This window comes from Thamnophis sirtalis, unplaced genomic scaffold (genome assembly GCF_051295495.1).
Source record: "Thamnophis sirtalis isolate CommonGarterSnake01/CBP01778 unplaced genomic scaffold, rThaSir2_p1.2 scaffold_7, whole genome shotgun sequence".
NCBI lineage: Eukaryota > Metazoa > Chordata > Lepidosauria > Squamata > Natricidae > Thamnophis > Thamnophis sirtalis.
The window spans coordinates 29,237,865-29,262,852 of record NW_028261387.1 but is presented as its reverse complement, the minus strand read 5'-3'; the positions used below and the strand labels follow the sequence as shown (position 1 = coordinate 29,262,852).

Here is a 24,988-nt window from a genome sequence, read left to right as displayed (position 1 = left end):
AGTTCTAGAGCAGTGTTTCCAGCCGGTATTCTGGAAGTTGAAGTCCAGACATCTTAAAATGGCTGCCATTGGGAAATATTGCTCTAAAGCAGTGATGGTGAACCTTTTTTGGTTCGCGTGCCTTTTGAGGATCGACGGAAAGACGAGACGAGAGCCAGGACTGCCAGAACAAGAGGTTTATTTTCACAGAACTATTTACAGGCAATTCAGCACCATCCCTGCTTGACAGCTATTTAAATGGGCTGTCAAGCAGGGACAGCCAATGAGCGGGCCTACTGCGGCTAGCAACGAATGACGCTGCGCCCTAGACAATCAGGGCACCTCTAGTGGCTAGCAACAGATGATGCTGCGCCCTAGCCAATCAGAGCGCTGCCTGGCCTGTTCCCAGCCGCCAGGTCGTACGTCGAGGACTTTCCGAGTCCTCAACTCCCCTTCCCAAGGTGGCGCAGTGGTTAAATGCAGCACTGCAGGCTACTTCAGCTGACTGCAGTTCTGCAGTTCGGCTGTTCAAATCTCACCAGCTCAGGGTTGACTCAGCCTTCCATCCTTCCGAGGTGGGTAAAATGAGGACCCGGATTGTTGTTGGGGGCAATATGCTGACTCTGTAAACCGCTTAGAGAGGGCTGAAAGCCCTATGAAGTGGTATATAAGTCTAACTGCTATTGCTATTGCTATTGCTATTGCCCCTGAGTGAGAGCGCATGCTCAGCATTGAAGAATGTGTAGTCAGCAAGATAGGTAGTGCACCACCCAGAATGCCTCAGTTCTACAGGAGTCATTGGAGGGGTGAGTCCTGCTCGTTGTAGCTCCTCCCCAAAGGGAGTGAAGCTCCAAGAGACGCCATCTTGGGATGGCCCAGAAGGCAGGTGCAACTCAACAGGTAGGCCGGGCCATGGGGGGCGCAGCAACTGGGGAGGAGTCACCGAGCCGGGAGGCGGCAACCGGTGATGTGCAATTGTTGTAACTGGGGAATGGGGCCGGATCGGCTTGAGGTGAAAGCAGGGACGTCGGCCAGCAGGAGGTGTCTGGATAGGTGGGGCCTGCCTGGGAAAAGGCCCATGCGTGGGAATCTGGGCAGAAAAACACGAATTGTGGAATGGAATGGGCAGGTGCAAATCCTGCAACATTGGAGTAGTAGAGGCCTGCCTGGGGAAGGCCTCAAACTGGAGTCTTTGGACCGGCTGGCAGGCAGCTGTGTCGTGGGCCCCTGGATCAGATGGGACGCCGGTCTCAATGGGGAGATGCTTCCTTAACTGATCCATGTGGTGCCTCCACTCGGATCCATCGGCTAGTCCGACCCTGTAAGAACAGGGGCTGGTTATGGACAGAATAGAGGCAGCCACCCATTTAGCATCCCCTGAGAAAGAACGGGCCCAGACCAAATCCCCCACTAGGAAGGAGTGGGAAGGGGAAGCCCCCAGGTTGCACGGCTGCTCCCCTGAATAGAGCGGATGAATCCTATCCAGGGTGGCCCGCAGGCCCCGACTCATCAACAGCTCCGTGGTGCTTTTGTTGGTCGTTGGGCAGGGGGTGGAATGTTAGCTTAGGAGGTAAGCCACCACCCTCGCTGGCCAATCGCCCCTGTTCCATCCGGCCAAGGGCCTCCTTGGCCGAGCGGACCGCATGCTCCTCCCGGCCATTGCAGGCCGGATGGTACGGGGTGGTGGGCACGTGCCGGATGCCCTGCAAGGCCAGGAATTCCTGAAAAGTGGTGGAAGCGAATTGGGGCCCGTTGTCCAAGACTACCACAGCTGGCAACCCGTGCATTGCGAACAACTGGCGTAGAGCCCTGACAGTACTCTCGGCTGTGGTGGAGGTCATGAGGACAAGCTCCACCCAGAGAGAGTAGGCATCCACCCCAATCAGGAATGTCTGCCCGTGAAAGGGGCTGGTAAAATCAATATGTATCCGAGACCACGGGCCTCTCGGAGCCTCCCACTCTCGAGCAAGCGCTGCCGGGAGAGCGGAACGGGAGAGCTGACATGGAGGACAGCGGCCAACCCAGGCCGCGATCTCGGCGCCCAGCAAGGGCCACCAGACATAGCTGCACGCCAACGCCTTCATGCGCGCTATGCTTGGGTGGTCCTTGTGGAGCAGAGATAGAACCTGAGAGCACAGAATGGGAGGAATCACCACCCAGTCCCCCCAAATCAGGCACCCGCTGTGGAGGGACAACTCATCCTGGCAGGCTTTAAAGAGCCGGAAACAGTCAGCCACCTTCCCCAGAGGCCACCCTTGGAGGACCCAGGAGCAGACCTGCACCAAAACAGGGTCAGGGAGTGGGGGCGTTCCTGATGGCTGCAACCTTAGAAGGTGTAGGGTGGATTCCCTGGGCGTCGATCAAGAAGCCCAAGAACTCCACCCTAGGCACAGCAAAGGAACATTTGCTGTGCTTCAATTTCAAGCCCGCGCCCCTAAAACGGAGGAGGACCTTCCTGAGCATTTAGATGAGTTCTGAGCGGCTGGAAGCAGTAATCAGAACATCATTGAAATACAGAACCACACCGGGGAGCCCATGGAGCAAGCGCTCTGGAAGATCCCCGGGGCCATGGAAACACCGAATTGGAGGCCGCGACAACGAAAAGTCCCACGATGGGTGACAATGGTTTGGGCAGCCGCCACATCGTCATCCATTGGGAGCTGCTGGTAGGCCTGCACCATATCCAGTTTCGCAAAGGTGCAGCCCTGCCCCAAGGAAAGGAGCAGGTGCTGCACAACAGGGACTGGATAGGGGTTTGCCTGGAGGCCAAGGTTGATGGTCAACTTGTAGTTGGCGCAGATCTGACCGACCTGTTGGGCTTGACAGGGACCACAATTGGGGTCTCCCATTGCGAATGGTTGACAGGTTCCAGGACACCTTGCGCCAGCAGCTTATCAAGCTCGGCATCAACCTTGGCCCACAAGGCAAAAGGCACCCTGCGAGCCTTCAGCCGAATTGGTGCAACCTGGGGATCAAGGTTGAGGGAGATGGGGGTGCCCTTGTAGGAGCCCAGATGACCATCAAAAACGTCTGCGAATTCCATGAGGACGTCATCCAAAGAGGGTGAAGAGGCACCCACCCGATGGATCCCCCCAATTGACAACCCCAGGGGAGGGAACCAATCTAAGCCTAACAGGGAAGGCAGGGGCTTCTGCACTATCAAGACAGGCAAGTGGCCGTGAAAGTCCCCATAGTCAACCCAAATGGGGAAAGAACCCAGGGTGGGAATAAGAGTCCCCTGGTAGTCTCTGAGGGAGGTGTCCACTGGCTGCAGTTGGTCACGGCTGACATGGGGACACAGACAGGAGAAAGTGGACCAGGACAGCAGGGAACAGGAGGAGCTGGAGTCCACCTCCATGTGGCAGGGCTGACCTTCCAGATGAAGGGCTGCAGAGACCTTTCTCGCCCCCATGGATGTCTGGCTGACAGTCTCCCCGACGAAATCAGTCTGGGTGACAGTGTAGCAATCTTCAGCCTGCCTCGCAGGCCGCGGAGGCTGGAGGTGCGGTTGCAGCTGAGAAGCGGCAGGCTGCTGAAGGAAGGAAGGCGCAGGCAGTGAGGCATGGCAGACCTGGGTGATGTGGCCTTTCTTGCCACACCGACGCAGACGGTGCCCTTGAAGGGGCATGCAGAGCGGTTGTGTCTGCCACCGCAGCCGGCACAGGGGGAGGCCGCCTAGGTTGGGCGCGGGGCTGAGCCACTTGCTCATAGTCCGGTTCCACTAGTGACACCAGATCGTTGATGAGGCAAGCCTGAGCAGCCGGAGGAGGACACGGAGGAGGCAGAGGAGGAGGAGGAGGCGGGGGAGGTAGAGACGGTGGAAGAGGCTGCAGATGCTGCATGTCGGCCGTGGACTGCTCCGAGAGCTGGCTTCGTCCACAGCCTGCTGCAAGGTGATCTCTGGGTGAGCCAGGAGACGGCGTCGAAGGCGAATTTGACCCCGCAGACAGACTGTTCAACGAGGTTGTCCTCCAAGTCCCCAAAGTCACACTGAATCGCCGCTACGTGTAAGGATTGCAGAAATTGGCTAATGGATTCGGCCGGTTTCTGCACACATTGGCGGAACGCATAGCGGCGGGTGATGCGCGATGGTGTGGACACGTAATGATTTTTGAGCTTTGCCATCAGCATCTCCCAGCTGAGTTGATAAACCGGCCGAGGAGAGGCCAAGGCCCTCGCTGAAGTGAACATAGCCAGGCACAGCAGCTGAGGAAGAAGCTGCACTTCTCATCCGGTCACAGATTATGATTCTTTGAGGCTATGAGGTAGCATTCAAAGTGCTCAAGGAACCGGCCCACGACTCGCCGGAGGTTCCAAAGGGGGCGAATGGTGGAAGCGCCACCATCACTCAGGTCGCGACGTGTGAGGAAAGAAAAAAAATTGTTCATAGTAAAGAGCCGGCGGATGCTCCGCAGTTTGAGCAGCTTCGGGGCTGATTGCCCTCTCGTTCGTTCTAGGCTCTGGTTATTGGAATCACCAGGATCCCACCCTCGTTGCCAGTTTTGAGGATCGACGGAAAGACGAGAGCCAGAACTGCCAGAACAAGAGGTTTATTTTCACAGAACTATTTACAGGCGATTCAGCACCATCCCTGCTTGACAGCTATTTAAACGGGCTGTCAAGCAGGGAAAGCCAATGAGCGGGCCTACTGCAGCTAGCAATAGACGATGCTGCGCCCTAGCCAATCAGGGCGCTGCCTGGCCTGTTGCCAGCTGCCAGGTCTTACGTCGAGGACTTTCCAAGTCCTCAACAGTGCCAAAAGCGGGGGGATTGCAGGGAGGTTGTGCATGGGAATGTTGCACCTATAATGCAATGCATGACCCCCAGCATGCATGCGTGCATGACAGGTGCAACCCCCCATTTTTTGCATGGTTTTTTCACCCTCCCCAGGTTCCAGAAGCTTTATAGGAGCCTGGGGAGGGCGAAAATAGCCTCTCCCCCCTTGGAGGCTTCAGGAGCTTCAGGAGCGCAAAAAAATGGCCCTATGGGCAAACCGGAATTTCGGGAACGGACTTCCAGTTTGCTTGTAGGGTTGGGTTAAGCCTTCCGGAGCCTTCAGAGGCCTTCCGAAGGATGAAAAAGAGCCCTACGAGCAAACTGGAAATCACTTTCAGTTTGCTTGTAGGGTCGTTTTTCGTCCTCCGCACGGCCCCTGAAGACTCTGGAGGGCTTAAACCGGCACTATGAGCAAACCACGTTTGTCCACAAACTTCTGGTTTTCCCCTTAGGGCTGATTTTTTGCGCTATAAAGCCTCTGGAGCCTGGGGAGGGCGAAAAATGGATGCAGAAAAAGATTAAAGTCAGCTGGCCAGTGTGTGCATGCATGGCAGCGTGCACAGGTGTTGCGCTGGCCAGCTGACAGGGCAATGCCTCACGTGCCATAGGTTCACCATCCCGGCTCTAAAATCTATAAAATAGATTAGACTGTGATACAGATTTGCTACTTTCCCAGTCAAACCTACAGATATTCCACAGCATTGCATTAGAGTCTGCTACTAAAAATTACGATGCAGATCAAAAAAGCTAATTGTGACTGATGGATGGGTCCAGTTGTGAAGATCTCCACAGTAAGCAGGGAATTTAGGGATAGTAGTTCATAACAAAGCTTTGCATTAATGATTTTGACAAAAGGTAATAAAAGGTAAAAAACACTAGGAATATTTCCTGAAGCAAATCTTTTCAATTACAGCATGGTTTATAAAGCGGAGATATAGCCCCCATAAATTTATTCCTGTTCTGCTTTATTTTTAATGCAAAGTATACTGCTGTAATCATGTTCACCCAAGAAAGCCAATAACGAAGGGATTTTATTAGATGTTTACAAATTTTCTCTGTTCACCTTAACTTCTCTTTTCTCTGTCACACCTAATAGCTGTTGCATACATAAATACAAAACTGAGGAAAGGACACACATATATAAAGGCAGTTTCTGAATCTCATTTTCAAGATGGCTTATTTGAACCCACAAAACACTTATTTATTTTACAAAAGGCAGCTTGGCACTGCTATTTACAGAAACCTGATACCACAGGCAAGATATATACATAAAGAAAATCTGAAATGAATTCCTAGACAGTAAAGATATATTCACTTACATTTCGGGAGTCAAATATGCATCATCTGGAGTATCTGAAAAGAAACATTAAAAGGAAACAGTTACTCGAACCACACAATATAACAGAGAAGTTAAATTCACTAGTGTATTGCTTGAATAAATCCATTCTCAGTAGGAGTTCCAGAGATTTCTGGATTTCCACAAACTTATCTCAAACTTTAGATTAATTATTGGGTTAATATTGGAGAAGACCATGAGAAAAATATCCATAAGTAAGTTTCATTATATATCAGAGTTGCTTGACCGTAAGATGGATAGCATATAAATTTAAGAAAAATAAATGAAAGTATGGAATCAAAGGAGTTAAAACTGATATTTGTCATTCATTGAAACTTGATGTCAATTAATGTGGAGAGCCACGGTGATGCAGGACACTTCAGACTGAAGAACATGAGAGACGGGAACATGTTAGAATAGCAGCGAACATCACTTACTGAATTGTGGGACAAAAGAAAAATAGCCCCAAATGAACAAATCCCTTATTATTAAATACAGAGGTGGGTTCCTACCAGTTCGCACCAGTTTGGTAGAACTGGTTCGTCAAATCTACTGAACCGGTTAGAAGAGTTCCACCAGTGGACCCGGAAAGTAGGCCACACCTACAGAAGAGGTTCCAAAAATTTTTGAAACCCACCACTGACACACACACACACACACACACACAGAGACTCACAGAGAGAGAGAGAAAGAGAAAGAAAGGAAGAAAGAAAGAAATAAAAAAATAAAAAAGGAAAGAAAAAGTGAGAGAGAGATGAAAGAAAAAAAGGAAAAAGGGACAGAGGGACAAAAGGAAGGAAAGAGAGAGAGCGGGGGGAGGAAGGGAACACATGGCCGGCAAGCCACTCCCACCAGGTCACATGGCCGGCAAGCCACTCCCACAAAGGAAGCCCTACCCACAGAGTAGGTTCGAAAAATCTTTGAAACCCACCACTGATTAAATAACTATCAGGATATATTGAAATAAGTAAAGGTTCCCTTCACATATATGCACTAGTAGTTCTCTACTCTAGGGGGTGGTGCTGATCTCCGTTTCTAAACCAAAGAGCCAGCTCTGTCCAAAGATGTTTCCATGGTGATGTGACCGGCATGACTAAACACTGAGGTATACAGAATGCTGTTACCTTCCCACCAAAGTGGTCACTATTTTCCTATTTGCATTTTTACATACTTTCAAACTGCTAGGTTGGCAGAAACTGAGACAAATAATGGGAGCTCACTCTGTTATGCAGCACTAGGGATTTGAACCACCGAACTGCCGTCCTTTCTGATCGACAAGTTTAGCATCTTAGCCACTGAGCCACCGCGTCCCCTGACAAAAGTACCTCACTCTATTAGAAATAATTACAGTTCTGGGCAACCATTTCCTTGCAATGCCACCAAGTAAATACCTTACCTGGAAAATTCTGCTGGAAGGCACGAAGATCTACCTTGGGAGGTCTTGGTGGTTTCTTTGGAGGAGGACCAAGCTCTTTGATAGAAGGAAGGAGCTTGATTTTTGGAAGCTTGACATCTTTATCATCAGGACATCTTTCTGTACCAAAGAAGTGAAACAGTCTTAAGATTTGAAGAAAGAGGAGTGGAAAATTCGTATTCATGAAACAACGAATTATTTTCTTCTAGTTCCAGCATCTCTCTTCCCTATTCTGAAAGTTACTGCTGTGACCTTCCACTGCTGCACAATAGAGTGTATTTTAACTTACTGCACCTGTGTATGGTTTGCCAATTGGACAGTGGCAAATAGGACAGCGCTCCAGAGGGTTAACATAATTGCCCAGAGGGTCATTGGTTGCCCTCTCCACTCCTTGGAAGAGCTTTATAGCTCACGATGCCTTAAGAAAGTTCAAAACATTCTTAAAGATCCATCTCAGCCTTTTTTTGAACTATTGCCATCTGGCAGATGGTACAGGACAATAAAAACAAGGACAAATAGGCTGAAAAACAGCTCCTATCCCAGAGAAGTAACTATATTGAATTCTACTATATAGTGCAATATTAATGAAGTATCAGGGGTTTTTAATTCAATTGTTTAGAATATAAAGTATATGTGTTTTTGTTTTATTTTTTATGTATAATGTACACTGAACATGGTACTTAATTTCATTATATGAGGTGCAACAACAATAAACTAAACTAAAGTATGTAGGGAAGGTCCATGCCAATGTACGCCTGCACTGGCCTTTTGGCTGCAGAACTGGCAGCATCTGTACCAGTAGTGGGATTCAAATTTTTTACTACCGGTTCTCTGGACATGGCTTGATGGGCATGTCAGGGGAAGGTCACTGCAAAATCTCTATTTCCTCCCAATCAGATGGGACGCAGGAAGCAGAAAATAGATGGGGACAGGGCCAGTCAGAGGTGGTATTTACCGGTTCTCCAAACTACTCAAAATTTCCGCTACCGGTTCTCCAGAACTGGTCAGAACTTGCTGAATACCACCTCTGATCTGTACCACAATAATTAACAAGGTATCATTTAATGTCCTCCAAACTCTGGTTCCTAGCATTTTGTAGGGAAGAGGAGAACCACTTATCCAAATGTTACAGCATGAACGGGTAATTTTTTGATCATAGGAATCATACTTCTTTTTTTCCTCAATTTTTTTTTGATGGATGAATCCTGCAATGAGTGAGCAGTGATGCAAAAATATCATTGAAGCAAAGTGGGAGAGGATGGATACTCATGTTTCGGTGGGGGAGGGGTTCTACCACATTTGTTATTTTCCACATTGTATTAAACGATTGGACTCAATTTTTTATTCTTGTACTTGTCTGCCAAAAAAAAACCCCGACAGCAAATCTGCTGTTTAATCTGCAGCAAAGTAAGTAATTTTGAATACATTGGACTTAATGGGGAGACCCAGATTTGGGACTCCATTGACACAAGGAGATCCCTAGATGACTTTAGACCAGTCGTTCCATCTCAGTTCAACCTATATTAAATTGTTATGGGATAAAATTAATGAGCTGCTTCCTGGTCTATGTCACTTCTCTGAGAAAATATAAATGTGGTAAACAAATAAAAGTAATGACCTTGGGGACTGAAAAAAATGCAGTCTTGCATATTATATATTGAAGAAGGAGAACGGTTCAACCCAAATTATTCAAAGCCTAGAGCAACTTTTCCAAATTTAGGACTTTTTTTTGACTAAAAAAAGGGGGAGAGGATGGTATGGCAGCACTGAAACAACAAAGGCAAAATAGTTGAAGTTTCTTTTAATTTATGAAACTTACATGGCCATTGGATAGATGGATGGCCATATAAATTTGATTAATAAAATCATTATTTCCTCCCTGTTATTTGCTTAAAATGGACAGCCAAATACATTTCCTAAATAAAATACATTCTATTTTGTCTATGGATGTTGTCATAAATATAATTCAATTAATTGAATGAAATTATAGGCTAGAAAAGCAGGGCATTACTTCTTCACACAACCAAAGGATATTGGACAATTTTGTGTTGGATATGGCCAGCAGAAACCAAAAGCCATGATAGCTGTGGAGTTACTGATTTTAAGAACCTGTATGCCACCTTATAAAATCAACTCAGTTTCTCAATATTCTTTTTGCTGAGGAAAATGAATAAGAGGATGTGATGATGCATCTCTTCAGCATGCAGACTGAAAAGTAAGCAGCTAATAAGATGGGATGGGTATGATCTTGCAGAACTTGTTTGTGTTATTTTATGACAGCCACACTGTATATCAGATTCATAAAAAATGAAGAAAAAAGAATCCTGTGACTCAGCAGTGAAAAGCCACATAGAAAGGTCAGTTGGGAGAAAACCCTGGAAGCTACATTCAAAATATCATCGTATGAATCACTTGCATTCATTGTAAGTTGGCAAAATTACAGTTTAAGATTAAATTCCCATGAGGCAACTTTTGCGGGGGAAAAATAAAATCATTTAAATATTAATCTTCTTCAGTGTTGGCTTTGGTCCTGGATTTTGTGAAGACTGTCAAAGTCAGAGCTTCCCAATGGTAGGTTTCTCCTCCTCAGTTTGCAAAAAATTCCTTTCAACAGCCACAACAGCATGCTCTGAATGTTTGCCTGGGGAGCCACATATTTTTTCTCTCCCTCTGGTTACTATAAAAGCAAGCACATGGCTTAATATTTATGAAGAACATACGCTGATTAGTAACTAGTTGGGTGCTATCATTTCAAGGCTTTAATCAAACAATAGAGAAATAACACAGTCAGAAAGCCTAATCTTTATCCATCTCCTACAAGTATTAAGCTACAGTCTGGGAAACAAGGCATGGAGTTCGCTGTTGCATTAACTGCCCCGTTGTTAGAGCCTATGTATCAATATGATTTGATGATATGTTGGAAAAAGCTTTATGATATTTTAGTAATTAGTAATTTAATAAATTTATATGCCGCCCAATCCCGTAGGACTCCGGGTGGCTCTCAGATGTTCTCAAAGAGAAGTTAAGCTTATGTTAGTGTAAGAATTGTCATTCTAATAAAGAAGGGGAGTACCTTCTATGATGGCTGGTATGATACGGACCTTTATCTACCACAACCCTCTATTATCCCCGAACATTGACATCAGGTCTTATGGGCCAGTAAATTATTACTTTTCTCAAGCCTCCGGGAGGGCAAACTGGCCCTCCAGAGGAGAGAAATGGGCCTGTTTCTGGACTTCCAGATCTTCTGGAATTTCCGGTAGGCCCGTTTTTCGCCCTCCCAGAGCCTTTGCACAAGCCCTATACTTAACTGGCATGATGAACGGGCTGCGTGAAGATTCCTGGGAGGGGAGGTGAAGGGCAGGATGGGCGGGGCCAGCCAGTACTTGCAACAACCAGTTCAGTGAACCAGATACAAAATTAGCATCTGGTTCTCCCAAATCAGTCCGAACCGGCTGAATCCCACCCCTGCTTACAACCTGAAAAAACAGTTATCACCAATGGATATATGATACTTCTAAGGCTAGGAAGCAGCTGTAAACTAATCACTTTTTGTCTGTGCTCTGGCTATAATTGTCCTTAGACCTCTGAAGCAAATATAACTGGCTTAATATCAGAAAAGGAAAAAATATTAAATATATTTACCATTTGAGACCTTGCTTAGACTGTTCGAATTGTTCAAACTATTTGGAGACAAACCAGCAATGACTCTACTTAAGCTTGTCTGACTTCTTGGAGGAACTGGAGGTGAAGTCGTAGGAACAAATTCATTCTGTACGTGGGATGGAGGCTTACACACATCAAGGATCATCCCTTGCTTAAGTCCAGCTATTTTTGCTTTGTCCTCTGTTGAAACATTAGAAACTTGTGGATGGGAAAGAGAAGTTGTCCTGATTGTACACTGTGGTGGTATTGCACCACATTTCTGGTCCCCTTGTGCTGAAGCACTTTCCCAAATGTGCAGTGTGTTGCGAAAAGAATTGCTTGCTCCTTCAGGTCCTTGAGGAGAAAGGCAAGATCTTGGATGTGGTTTCTGCGATTCATCCCCCAATAAAGGTGGCTTGCAAATGGCCCCAGAGAGGTTTGGGTCCTTCCTATCTTTGAGCCTGGCCTTTGGGAATACCATAGGCTTGACTTGCCTGCTTTCCAATTTCTGTGACGTGTAACTGAACTGCTTGGTTTGCTGTTCAGGATCTGGAACCTGCCTTTGGTGCAAGCGTGTTGGTGTGGGTTGAGACGCAGCTGAGCCACCTGTTTTTTGCCGTGGATTGAATTTGGCAGGAGGCTTCTTTGCAGATTCCATGAGCATATTGGAAAAATTGGAATCATTTTGAAACATTGCTCGAAGACTGCCAAAATCTCTGGGCTTTTCCTAAAATAGACAAAAATAAAAAAAAATAAAAATAAAGAGAAAAGGTAATTGTCAGTTGCAGCGCTACCAGTGAATTAGTGCCTGGTGAAAATGTAACTCTGTTACTCGGGCTGGAACTAAATTAAAATCTTTCCAGGCCTCCTCTGAATATCCATTGTATCACTGTAATAGTTTAATCATTAGCATACTGGAGCTAATACTAATATAAATAACAAAAGCTGAATAGAAGCACAACAAGGGAAGACTGAAATCCTTGTAGTGAGGAAATTATGTCCAACTACCTATTATTAGTAAGAAGAGATTTTTTCACTGGATTACTTCAAAAGTAGTTAATCTGGTAGCCCCCAGAACTCCTGGACTGTATTTCTTACTTTCCATTAGCCATTCTCATTAGATTTAATCTGGAAAGTTCCTGATAATCTGCCCATGGAGAACTGTAAATCAAATCTATCTTAATGACAACTGCTCTTGCTTTTCTCTCTAATTCTTGCCATTAATTGGCTGGAAACTATACACACGTTAATTTTACACACGTAAAATAACAAAGCACTTTTTACAATCATAACTTTTGGGCCCATAAATCAACTCTCACAAATCATGGCTCAGAGCCTCGCTGTAACCATTTATTTCTTCCTGTTTTAAAAAGGTTCTCTGGATATGCTTAGAACTGTGATAGTAAACCTATGGCATGTGTGCCACAGGTGGCATGTGGAGCCATTTGTTAGGGCACCCGAGGCATTGCTCTGTCAACTCCAGCGCACATGCACGCCCTGGCCAGTTGACTTTGGCCTTCTATTAAGGCCGTTTTTCGCCCTTCGAAGGCTTCCTTAAAGTTTCTGGAGCGTGAAAAACCGCCCCTATGGGCAAACCGGAAATTCGGGGACGGACTTCAAGTTTGTTCGTAGGGCTGTTTTTCACCCTCCAGAACCTTCAGGAAGCTTCCATGAAAACTCCGGAGGGTGAAAAACGGTCCTACGGCCAAACTGGAAGTCACCATTCCCAAACTTCTGGGTTGCCTGTAGGGCTGTTTCTTGTCTTCCAGAGGATTCAGGGAAGTTCCTGAAGCCTCCGGAGGGCTTCTGGGAGGGTGGGAGAAGCTGTTTTCGCCCTCCCCAGAAAGCCTCTGGAGCCTGGGAAAGGCAAAAAAAAAAAGCCTGCAAAAAGCAAGTGGAGTTTGTGTGCGCATGCGCACTGGGGTCGGCGCATATTATTATGGGTGTGGGCACATCCATGCATGACCCCTCTGTGCACCCCCAGCTTTTGGCACGCAATCCAAAAAAGGTTAGCCATCATTGTGCTAGAGCAACTTTTCCCTGAACGGACGATGACAAATTCTGGGTATTACACACCTTGGAAATTTGGGAGCTGCCACAATGAGCAAGAGGGTGGTACTAGTTTGAACCACCTGATAAACCTAACAGCCTCACTTAGCACGAGAAACATGTATGTTAGCTGGTTTTATCCTGAAATAGATCAGAGATTAGAAAATCCAGGGGAAACAGACAACCCTAGACAGAAGTTCCATTATGCTGAAAAGAGACCTGCTGATGTCTTTAATGAGAAAGCAACACAATTGAGTCTTGTCCTGAGATGTTATTGAATTTTGTATAATTGCATCCAACTTATTAAATACCAAATGGTCTCCTCTGAATAACCTCTCGTAGTCATTGCCAGTGTTTCCACATTAAACAGTGTGATGTAAAGCATCCAAGGGATACTTCAGTTGTTCTGATTGTGCTACAGCAGCCAGCTGCACGATGCAACCAGGCATGCCAAAGACTCTAGTTGAAACTGGAATCTATCTGCAATTAACACTGCCATACAAGAAAGACAAATGAAACCCACTGATCTTCATCTAAAACACCACGCAGTGTTATGGCTATAACCAATGACAGCGAAGATTAAATAAACAGCATTGTGTCTGCAGCATGGGCACAATATCTGCATGCTTTTCAAGGAACAAAAACAGCCCAAACACACAGCCCTGTTTATGGTTCTTTATTGAAAACCAGGTGCTCCTCTATTTCTGAATTCTCTTAGATGGTACTAAGAGATGGCCCAATGAAAACAGAAGCCTTTGCCAGGTCACAACACTGCAACAAGGCATCCCAGAAGGACTGTAATCCTGAAAAGAATTATGGTATTATGAGTTAAAACACAGCTGAAACAATAGATCTGGATCCAGAAGAGATGCCTCTGCTTCTAAAGAGCACCACAGGTGCCACGGCATGTCCATGAAGCATAGCACAGTATGCTGGAATTTGAAAATAGCTCTGACAAAACCAGAGATTCTGCAGTGGCACAATATACACACAACAGATCATTCTCTATACTCCCATCAGAACTGGGGGAATGTACAAATCCTTCTTTTTTCCTTCTTACAATCTACCATATTTTTTGGATTATAAGATGCACCTTTTTCCCCCTTAAAAGAGCCCCACCCTTGCATCCCATTTTTATGAAAAACGGGCTGTTTTTCAGCAAAACGGGTGTTTTTGCCTTCCACCACCCCCAGAAGCACTCTGCAGACTTCAGCAGGGCTGGGGGAAGGGAAAATGCCCCCTTTTTGGTAAAAAAAATGGGATCATTTTTGCCTTCCCCCAGCCCTGCTGAAGCCTGCAGAGTGCTCCTGGGGGCCAGGGAAGACAAAAACTTTCCCCACTACTTTCCTCTTCAAAATCTTGGTGCGTCTTATACACCGGTGCGTCTTATAGAACGAAAATTATGGTACTTTCTGATAGTTTCTTTTTAACAAATCTGATTCATTTCCTATCTTAATTATTTTTACAGATAACTCAAAGTGGAAAACATATCCAACACAACACCCACTTCCTATTTGCCCCACAACTACAGTACTGTGGGGTGTGTTGGGCTGGAGAGAGAGGGACTGGCCCAAAGCCACCCAACTGCCTTTCAGGTCTAAGATGGGATTTGAACTCACAATCTCACGCTTTCTAGCCTGATACCTTAACCACTTGTTAGGGCATGTTGTTAAACCTTAATTTTTAGAGGCGGGATACCCTAATGCAAGATTCTGGGGGGAAAGCTCCCTTCTTTCCTACTCCAAATCAAGTTTGATAAGGCCTAACAGTTCTTCACTTATCACCTTTCTAACTAAGAGAGAAAAAGAGAGAAATTCACAATGGGGGAGAAAGAGAGAAAGGGGGGGGGAATCTCTATTACTAATTAGAAATCCTTTGCATATGCAAACACCTCTGAAATAAATTTCCTTGAGTTCAATATTAATGTAACACTTTACTAAACAAACAGGAATTCTACAGGAATTCCTGTAGAATATAATGCACTTAGAATTTTTTAAGTTATATCAGTCCAATAGATGACCAATATTTATGACTAACTCAAAGCTATAAACTGTACTTTACAAGCTACTATAGTTGCGTCAGATCAGATAAGCCACATTATGCATCAGTACAACCACATGATATGTTCTGTAACTACTATGAGTTGGTACAAATATATTACTGAACTCTAGAGATACATGTGTCACTTTTGTTCTACAACAGGGCTGTCAAACTCCCAGCCTGTCAATGAACATTAGGGTAGGAAGAGTGTGAATTATCATGTAATAGTAACAGAGTTGGAAGGGACCTTGGAGGTCTTCTAGCTCAACTCATCACTCAAGCAAGAGATCCTATATACCATTCTGGACAAATGACTATCCAATCTCTTCTTAAAATCCTCCAGTGAATGGAGCACCCACAACCTCTGGAAGCAAATTGCTGATTATTTGTTCTCACTGTCAGGAAATTTTTCCTTAGTTCTCGGTTGCGTCTTTCTTTGGTAAATTTCCAACTGTTATTTCTTGTCCTGCCTTTAGGTGCTCTTAGGTTGTTCCTCTCTTCTCTGTAGCAGCCCTTCAGTGCAGAAAATCAGATCTTTTTGTCTAAGAGATTTGGGGGGAGAGTAAGGATCAAGATTACAATAATAGAACAATACCACCCAAAGGATTGTGAGGGGACTCACTTACAGTTGCACTTCAAGAATCTAGAATTTATTTTGTAAATCGAAAGGGGAACAAGCTTGGAGAATCATTTATTTCCAGGTACTAAATACTCTAAATCTTAGAAGGCACATGTTGCCACATGCATCAGGGACTACAACTAGACTGACACACACTGCACCCAGGAAGTATCTACTCATGCAGGTTTTCCCCACTAATCCAACAGGTTCTCAAAAAAGCAAAGAAGGGGGGAAAGCAAAAGAAGCCATTATTCAGGTAGTTTCACGATTAAAAAATAAACTGTACAATATCAAGTGTATATGCAGACCATCTCAGGGGTCTTAGATCACTAGTACAATCTAGTGTCTCAGAAGCAGCTCCATTCTTCAGTGGATCTTACTTTGTGTACTTTAGAACAACAACAACAATAATAATAAACTATAGGCCAATCACCTGTTTGCCAACAACATATAAGCTCCTTACTGGACTGGTATCATCGCAAACCAAATTTATGGATACTTGGAAAGAAATAACTTGCTTCCTTTTTGCAGAAAGGATGCTGCAAAAATTCAAGAGGAACAAAGGACCAACTGTTGATTGACAAGCTAATCCTAAAGAATTCAAAGAAAAGACGAACCAACCTGTTCATGGCTTGGATAGACTATAAGAAAGCATTTGATTCAGTTCCCCATAGCTGGATCAAGAAATGCCTGAAAATCTTTGGCATCAGCAGCAACAATCAAAAATTCACGGAAACTTCAATGAACCTCTGGAAAACGAAGCTTATAGCTAATGAAGAACTGGGTGAAGTTGAAATTAAATGAGGCATTTTCCAGGGCGATTCCCTTTCACCCCTAATTTTTATACTCTCAATGCTACCACTGACAATCATTTTGAAGAAGATTAACTGTGGATATGAACTTGCAAAGAAAGGACTGAAAATTTCACACTTGGTGTGCATGGATGATTTGAAGCAGTTTGGTAAAACAAAAGCTGAACTGAATTTATTAATTGAAAGCACAAAAGAATTTAGCCAAGACATTGGTATGGAGTTTGGAACTGACAAATGTGCAACAATGGCAACCAAAGCAGGTAAGGTCCTAGAAGATGATGGAATAGAACTTGAGAATGAAGAAATGATAAAGGCAGTAAAACCAGAAGAAGGCTACAAGTACTTGGGGATTTTAGAGGCCTCTGACTTAATGCACAATAAAATCAAGGAATTAACTTCAGCCAAGTACATTCGACGAATTCGCAAGATATTAAAGTCCAAATTGAGTGGAGGAAACATCATAAAAGCCATAAATACCTGGGCTATACCTGTGTTTTGATACTCTGCAGGAATAATTGACTGAACCTAGATGGAGTTGAACAATTTGGACAGAAAAACAAGGAAGCTTATGAGAGTAAATCATGCTTTGCACGCTAAAAGTGATGTTGACCGATTATAACTACCAAGAGCAGAGGGTGATCGAGGACTCCTACAAGTAAAACAGACTGGAAGAAGACAAACACAGCTTGAATGATTACATCCAGAAAAGTGAAGAACCAATGATTAAGGAAGTAAATAAAGGAGGCCTTTTGAAGACAACTAAGTTAAAATCTGAATATAAGAAAGAAGTAATTGAGAAACGAGTGGAAAATTAGAAAAGCAAAGCTATGCATGGCCAATACTTGAAAAGTATTGAAGGCAAAGCTGACCAAAAACTAACTTGGAACTGGTTAAGATCAGGAGTACTGAAAAAAGAAACAGAAGGCTTTATTTTGGCAGCTCAAGAACAAGCCTTAGCCACAAACTGCATGAAGGCAAAAATTCAACATGTTCAATATGTCTCACAAACAGCAAATGTCGCCTCTGTAATGAGAAAGATGAGACAGTCGACCACTTGATCAGCGGGTACAGCAAAATTTCACAAACTGACTACCTACAGCGCCATGACCACATTGCTAAGATTATTCACTGGAAATTGTGCCAAAAGTTTGGATTTGAGTACAGCAAAAACCACTGGGAACATCAGGTTCAGAAGGTTTTAGAGAATGAGAAAGTCAAGATCTTGTGAGACTTCAGAATCCAGACTGACAGGCACTTGGCCTACAACATACCTGACATAAAAATAATTGAAAAGAAAAAAGTATGGTTCATTGACATTGCAATACCTGGTGATGCACGAATTGAAGATAAACATCAAGAAAAAATCACAAAATACCGGGACATGCAAGTTGAGCGACTGTGGAAAAAGAAATCATGTGTTGTCCCAATTGTAATTGGACCCCTTGGAGCAATACATAAAGGGCTACCTTGGTATTTGAAAATTCTAAATTTACCTGACTTGAACATTCTGACTCTACAAAAAACCACCCTACATGGAACAGCTTATATGCTCCAACATTACCTTAACAGTTCCTAGGTCCTTGGTTAGGACTCAAGCTGTTGAGCTACCAACCAGCCCCAAAGGCTGTGAATCTCACCAAAGATTAACCACATAATAATAATAATGACACAATCTTGTCCATTGACTGTTAGGCAGAATTAAAATGGAATTGGCCACAAAAACCAAATTACATTAGGAAAGGTAGCAGTAGAAGGAGACAGTGAGCTGTAACTCATTGCTACTTTCCAGTTTTAGCCATATTTTTTCAGCCAGTGGTAGCCTTACCTAAAACATTGCAGGTAGAAATAAATTGTAAAGAGAAGCCATCTAGAAAGAATGGGAAGCGTTTCCCCCCTTCTGTTGTACTAGGAATGTTTACCGAGAAGCCACGTGTGTAGATGGATAAAGTTCACTTCAGAAACGTGAACCCGCTAAATAAACTCCAGCACCGAAAGCGAGGGAGGGCTCCGGAAAATCCAAACCACAACTGTGGCTCCAGACCAGACGCTGTGCTTTGCTCTAGAGTCTAGACATTAATGTCTTGCTCTAGAAACCAATCCAAAGTATAGCTACCCTTCTCCTTCAAAGCAGTTTGGGTCCGGTCTACTCCACCCCCCTCACCCCTCCCCAAACCCCAAACCCGCTTTTCTGCTGCGCGTGGCAGCGATCCTTAACCAGCTGCAAGCCTCTGAAGAGTTAAGAGAATCGTTGTTTTGTTCCCAACCCCACAAACCCAACCTCTGGCCGGAAGAGTTACCAACCATGTCCATATTTCCCCGCTTTTTGTCGTACTCCTTCCCAAGCCGTCTTCACTCCTCCCAAGCAGCCCATGCCTTGGCTCCAAGGAGAGGAGTCTGGCCAACTTCCTCTATCCCGAACTGCCGAAAGAAAACCGGCAGCGAGAGGCAGAGGAGGAGGAGCGTCGATGCAGAAGAATCACACCTGAGCTCAGGAATCGGCTCCTCCCCGTCTAAAGCCTGGGGCCGTCTGTAAAGCCAGATTAGGTTCACCTGTCAAAAGAGCTAGCTCTGACATGCAGTCCTCCCTCCATCCCTTCTTTCTTTCTTTCTTTCCTTCCTTCCTTCTTCACTCTTTCTATCCCTCCTTCCTGTCTAAAAGCCAGATTAGATTCACCTGTCAAAAGAGCTAGCTCTGAGATGCAGTCCTCCCTCCCTCCTCCTTTCCTTCCTTCCTTCCTTCCTTCTTTCCTTCCTTTCCTTCCTTCCTTCCCTCCCTCCCTCCTTCCTTCCTTCCTCACTCTTTCTCTCCCTCCTTCCTGTCTAAAGGCCAGATTAGATTCACCTCTCAAAAGAGCTAGCTCTGAGATAGAGCCCGCCCTCCCTCCTTTCCTTCTTTCTTTCTTTCCTTCTTTCTTTCCTCCCTCCCTCCCTCCCTCACTCTTTCTCTCCCTCCTTCCTGTCTAAAAGCCAGATTAGATTTACCTGTCAAAAGAGCTAGCTCTGAGATGGAGCCCTGCCTCCCTTCTTCCCTCTCTCCCTCCCTCCTTCATTCCTTCCTTCCTTCCTTCCTTCCTTCCTTCCTCACTCTTTCTCTCCTTCCTTCCTGTCTAAAAGCCAGATTAGAGTCACCTGTCAAAAGAGCTAATTCTGAGATGGAGCTCTCCCTCCCTTCCTTCTTTTCTTCCTTCCCTCCCTCCCTCCTTCCTTTTTTCCTTCCTTCCTTCCTTCCTTCCTTCCTTCCTCACTCTTTCTCTCCCTCTCCCTCCCTGGCATTTCCACACTGGAACCACCGGCCTTAAGGCATGGCTACTTCATCTGGAAAGCAAGTCCCACAGCCAGGGCCTTTCAAGCAAAGATTATGCTGCCCAAGGGACATAGCAGCGAACCAATTTAAGCCTATTTTGCCACTCTGGATGGGAGATATAATTTGTGCAAGTTGGTTTTTGTGATTATTTTGAGGAAATAATAATCAAATGTATTATTTGATATATTTCCCATTCTCATCTGTTTTGGTCAGAACACAGACGACCACTCTGATTCAGTGCATAAAGACAACTATGCCTGGTGTTCTTCTCCTTCATTTTTTCTTCTTTCGGTTTCCTTTGAAAAGGCAATAACATACTTTAACAAATATCAAAGGAAGAGGGCTTGAGGCGGACTCTAAATTAGCCAGAGATTGAGACAAGTTAATTGCACTTTGTCTAGGCAGAGGCTACTACCCAGTCAGAATTAAATAGAATATGTCCTTATTGGTTTTGATGTAGTTAAATTTTTCCCAAGGAAACCGATTGTATTTTAAATAGCTTATATAGAATAGCTAAGAACAGAAGCAAATTATATCCTAATATTTAGTTTTAATCAGCTTTTATGTAAGTTTAGTGTTGATCATATTTTTAATATTTCTGCATGCCAACAAACAATGGAGCACAGTCTCTTATTGTTTTATTTACTGTTGGCTTGAAAATGTGTTCAGTTTTGCAGCTTTAGTGCAGACTTTTAATAGAAGGCCTTCAGAATTGTTTCAAAGTTCCGGGTGAGTCAGAAAATTGTTCTACCTGCCAAGAATGTGCTTATTCTGACTGGAAAAATTTGCATTCCCTCATGAAGACCAAATGCATCTTTCATTTCAAGATGCAATGAATATATAGTTGTCTATAATTATATTAGTGCAGGCAGTCTTCGACTTACGACCACAACTAAGCCTATTTTCTGTTGTTGAGACAGTTATTAAGTGAGTTTTACCTCATTTTACGACCTTTCTCACCACAATTAAGTATATCACTTAATTGTTAAGTTAGTAGCATGGTTGTTAAGTGAATCAGGACCCTGAGACACTGCAACAGTCATAAATATGAGTCAGTTGCCAAAGGTCTGAATTTAGATCATGAGACTATGGGAATGCTGCAAAGTGTGAAAAATGATCATAAGTCCCTTTTTTTTCAGTGCTGTTGTGCCTTCAAATGGTCATTAAACAAACTGTTGTAAGTCAAGGACTAAGGTAAAGGTAAAGGTTCCCCTCGCACATATGTGCTAGTTGACTCTAGGGGGCGGTGCTAATCTCAGTTTTAAAGCAGAAGAGCCAGCGCTGTCTGCAGATGTTTCCATGGTCCTGTAGCCGGCATGACTAAATGCTGAAGGTGCACAGAACACTGTTACCTTCCCACCAAAGGTGGTCCCTATTTTCTACTTGCATTTTTACGTGCTTTCAAGCTGCTAGGTTGGCAGAAGCTGGGACAAGTAACGAGATCTCACTCCGTTACATGGCTCTATGGATTCAAACCGCTGAACTGCTGACTTTTATGATCACAGGTAGTCAAGGACTATCTGTAGTTATTCAGGAGTTGCCATGATCATTTCAAATCATCCATAGGGCTTGCTCAGTACATAAGGGACTGGAATTGCTATAGGGACATTACATGCACTACATACTATCATGTATCTGATTGCCATTTCATGGTGCCTGGAGACAGATTGGCTATAGTATGCAGAGCCATGGGAGAAATCATCTTTAGTTCTGAATGGAGAGGCATTACCCCAGGCAGGCCCGGTGTTCAACTTGGAGATTCTCCTAAACTCACGACTCCTGCTCAAAGAATAAGTGGCAGTTGTGGCCAAGAGAGCCTTTGTACAACTTTGGGAAAACTGTGTCCTTTTCTGGATTGTGAGGCTGTTTAAACACTAATCTCAGTTTTTTTTAGAATGACAACCAGCCTCTTGGAGAGATTAATTGTCACTTTGTCCAAATAAGGAAAATGTCACATTACTGGTCCTAGATCTATTCAAACTACAAATCTATTTACTGTAAGTTACCTTCCTAAATATCCTTAATGCAATTTTATTAATATCTAATCTAGTTTAACCGTCTGTGCCATTATAGAAATGGCATCATATTGGGTTCCACCACAAAACCGCGATGCCCTTATCCGCGCCGACATAAGTGCGGAGGCAAATCCGCGGCGTCCGAAGCGCTAAGAAAAAAACGACCCTACCGCCGCGACAACAGTGCGGCGACAGAAGGGCGTTCTACATGCTTCGTTCTTTGCCTCCAAAGGTAGCCCTCCTCCTCCAGCTGACAGCGGCAGCGGGCATGGGGCAAAGCGGGCTGCCCAGCAGCAGCAGCCCGCGGGAAGGGTCCAGCTGAGCCGTGGGGGGCAGAAGGAAGCGGAGGAGGACGCGGCAGCGGCGGCGGCTGAGGCTCTCCCGGGCCAGCGAAGCGGGCTTGCCCGGCGGGGGCAGGCTGCCCTCTTCTTCCTCAACAACATCTCCTTGGACGGGCGGCCTCCGCCACCGGCGCCTCCCCCGGAGGAAGAGGCAGGGCGGGCGGGCGGCGGCTGAGGCTCTCCTGGGGCCGGCGAAGCGGGCTTGCCCGGTGGCGGCGGTCGCCCATCCAAGGAGATGTTGTTGAGGAAGAAGAGGGCGGCCTGCCTCTGCCAGGCAAGCCCGGTTCGCCGGCCCCGGGAGAGCCTCAGCCGCCGCTGCTGCTGCGTCCTCCTCCGCCGCCAGCGTCGGCGGCCCTGCTCGGGCCCCCCGCGGGCTTCCTGCTGCCCCCCGTGGCTGTGCTGGACCCTTCCCGCAGGCTGCTGCTGCTGCTGGGCAGCCCGCTTTGCCCCGTGCCCACTGCAGCTGTCAGCTGGAGGAGGAGGGCTACCTTTGGAGGCAAAGAACGCCCTTCTGTCGCCGCACTGTTGTCCCCGCGGTGATGACGCGCGGTGATGACGTCGCGACTTTAGGGACGCGATTTAATCTCCGCTATTTTGCGTAGCGCGGTTTTGTCGTGCCACGTCATATTGGAGAGATTAGGGCTGTGGAAATATTTATTCAGGGAAGTCCATTTGTGGTCAGTTTGTTAGATGTTGTAGAGGTCACTACTGTGCCACACTAAAAATTAGGAATTTGTCACATGATATTGGTGGGCAGGCTCCCTTCTCATTTTTTCATGCACGACTCTGTGTTAATTTGAAAACCTCCTGAAGCTACAAGAGGTGTATTGAGGAAAATCTAAAGGGCTATGAAATGGCCATGGAAAGATGCCAATGAAAAGCAATTAAGTTTTTAAAAAAGAAAATAATGCCATTATTCATAATACCGAAAGTTAAATAGAGCTTGAAATATATCATATATTAAACCAGTTTAAAAAGGTGGAATGTATGACTCATTCTATTTTAATGATACTTCCTATTTCTTAACAATGAAGTGAAGGTTAAAGTCTACCTACTCCAGTGGTTAAAAATCCAAGGTGGGTTAAGAAATGATAGCATAACACTTAAATAATGATCATTAAGTATGATTTTGTGTAGGCTGTGTTATGAATAACATGCATTTTAAGGCAACAATTGACGTATTAATTTAAATGCCACATTCATTTCCAAAAAATATCAAAAATAGTTTGAAATTATTTGTTAGAATATTATTTGTTTTTAAATACCAATAATTAAAAAGATAATTGTTTTGTGATTAAATCTGATGAGGGGAACATACAGAGGCTGAGATGTCATACAAGTGGCTACACAAATCAAGTGAATTATGAACAGGAAATTGACCATGCTAATATTTATACATGTACCTTTCAAGTAGTTTTGTATATTAGATTATTTGGGTTACCTGAGAACTACGATTAAACATCTACCTCAGATGGCTGGTAAAATGCAGTTTTAAAAAAAGCACCTGGGAAAGTAGAAAGCTTGGAAAAGAAAAATAGTAATTAAAAAAAACCCACCAGGCTTCAAACCAGGAAACTAAGCAAGAATTAGAGCCATTGCTCTAGTAGAGCACTCTTGATTTAAAAAAAAAACAATTTAGTTGAAAAGAAGCCACTCCCTCTGCAAAGCAGCTAATAAACTGATAGGATTGGTTTGCAATAAAATGAAGGGTGCTATTTGTAATAAAGGGGTGTGGTGACTCAGTGGTTAAGATGCTGAGCTTGTTGATCAGAAAGCTTGGCAGTTCGGTGGTTCGAATCCCAAGTTCCACGTAACAGAGTGAGCTCTCGTTACTTGTTCCAGCTTCCGCCAACCTAGCAGTTCGAAAGCATGTAAAAATGCAAGTAGAAAAATAGGAATCATCTTTGGTGGGAAGGTAACAGCATTCCATGCACCTTCATGCCAGCCACATGACCACAGAGACCTCTTCGGACAGCGCTGACTCTTCGGTTTTGAAACGGAGATGAGCACCACCCCCTAGAGTCAGGAACGACTATCACAAATGTGTGAGGGGAACCTTTACCTTTACCTTTATTTGTAACTAGCTGTACCCAGCCATGCATTGCTGTGGCCCAGTCTGGGAGTAGTCGGGTGGCAGGTGGGTGCTGCCGTTGTTCAGGACTCGGGGCTGCTGGGCTGGGCGAGGCTGGTTGGGGGAGACAGTGCTGGGGCTGTCGGCCTCATAGAAGTTGTTGAGCATCTCCTCGGAGGAGCTGCGCTCGGGCTCCCCCAAGTCGGTGGCCCGGAAGAGTGAGATGTCCAGGATCTTGGAGCAGGAGAAGTCCTCGGTGTGCCGCCTCATGGGGCACCCAGGGGCCGCCCCAGCCCTGCTGCACCTCAGGCTGACACCGCCACTGCTGCCCTGTTGGAGCCATCTTGGCGAGACTGTAGCTGGGAGCGCGCGGCTGGCCAGGCTGAGGAGATGCTCGCCTCCTCTGGAGCTCCGCTGGGCTGGCCGGGGGTACGCCGGCTTAAGGGTGGGGGGAGGCAGGTGAGGGATGGCGCAGGTGCCGCCCTGCCACAGACAGCAAAGGCCCGGCGGGGGGGGGGAGGGGAGAGATGGGAGGGGGAGGCCAAAGGGCTTCGGCTCCCCTTGGCAGAAATGGCCAAAGCTTGTCA

The 24,988-nt window shown here is 45.4% G+C and overlaps 1 protein-coding gene across 3 annotated transcripts in view; it reads right to left on the bottom strand.

The window, feature by feature from the left end:
* Positions 1–19,110, bottom strand: part of FYB2 (FYN binding protein 2) — a 46,995-nt gene extending 27,885 nt beyond the window's left edge. For 2 of the 3 annotated variants that reach the window (XM_087719612.1, XM_087719613.1), the window contains exons 1-4: positions 18,972–19,110; positions 11,151–11,877; positions 7,488–7,625; positions 6,075–6,108 (exon numbers count right to left, since the gene is read on the bottom strand). In XM_087719612.1, coding sequence (XP_087575738.1) covers positions 6,075–6,108; positions 7,488–7,625; positions 11,151–11,877; positions 18,972–18,980 — 908 coding nt within the window. In that variant the 5' untranslated portion in view covers positions 18,981–19,110. Of the gene's footprint in view, positions 1–6,074; positions 6,109–7,487; positions 7,626–11,150; positions 11,878–18,495; positions 18,795–18,971 lie in introns of those variants that run through there. The other variant, XM_087719614.1, reaches the window with a different exon arrangement.
* Positions 19,111–24,988: the final 5,878 nt, after the last annotated feature.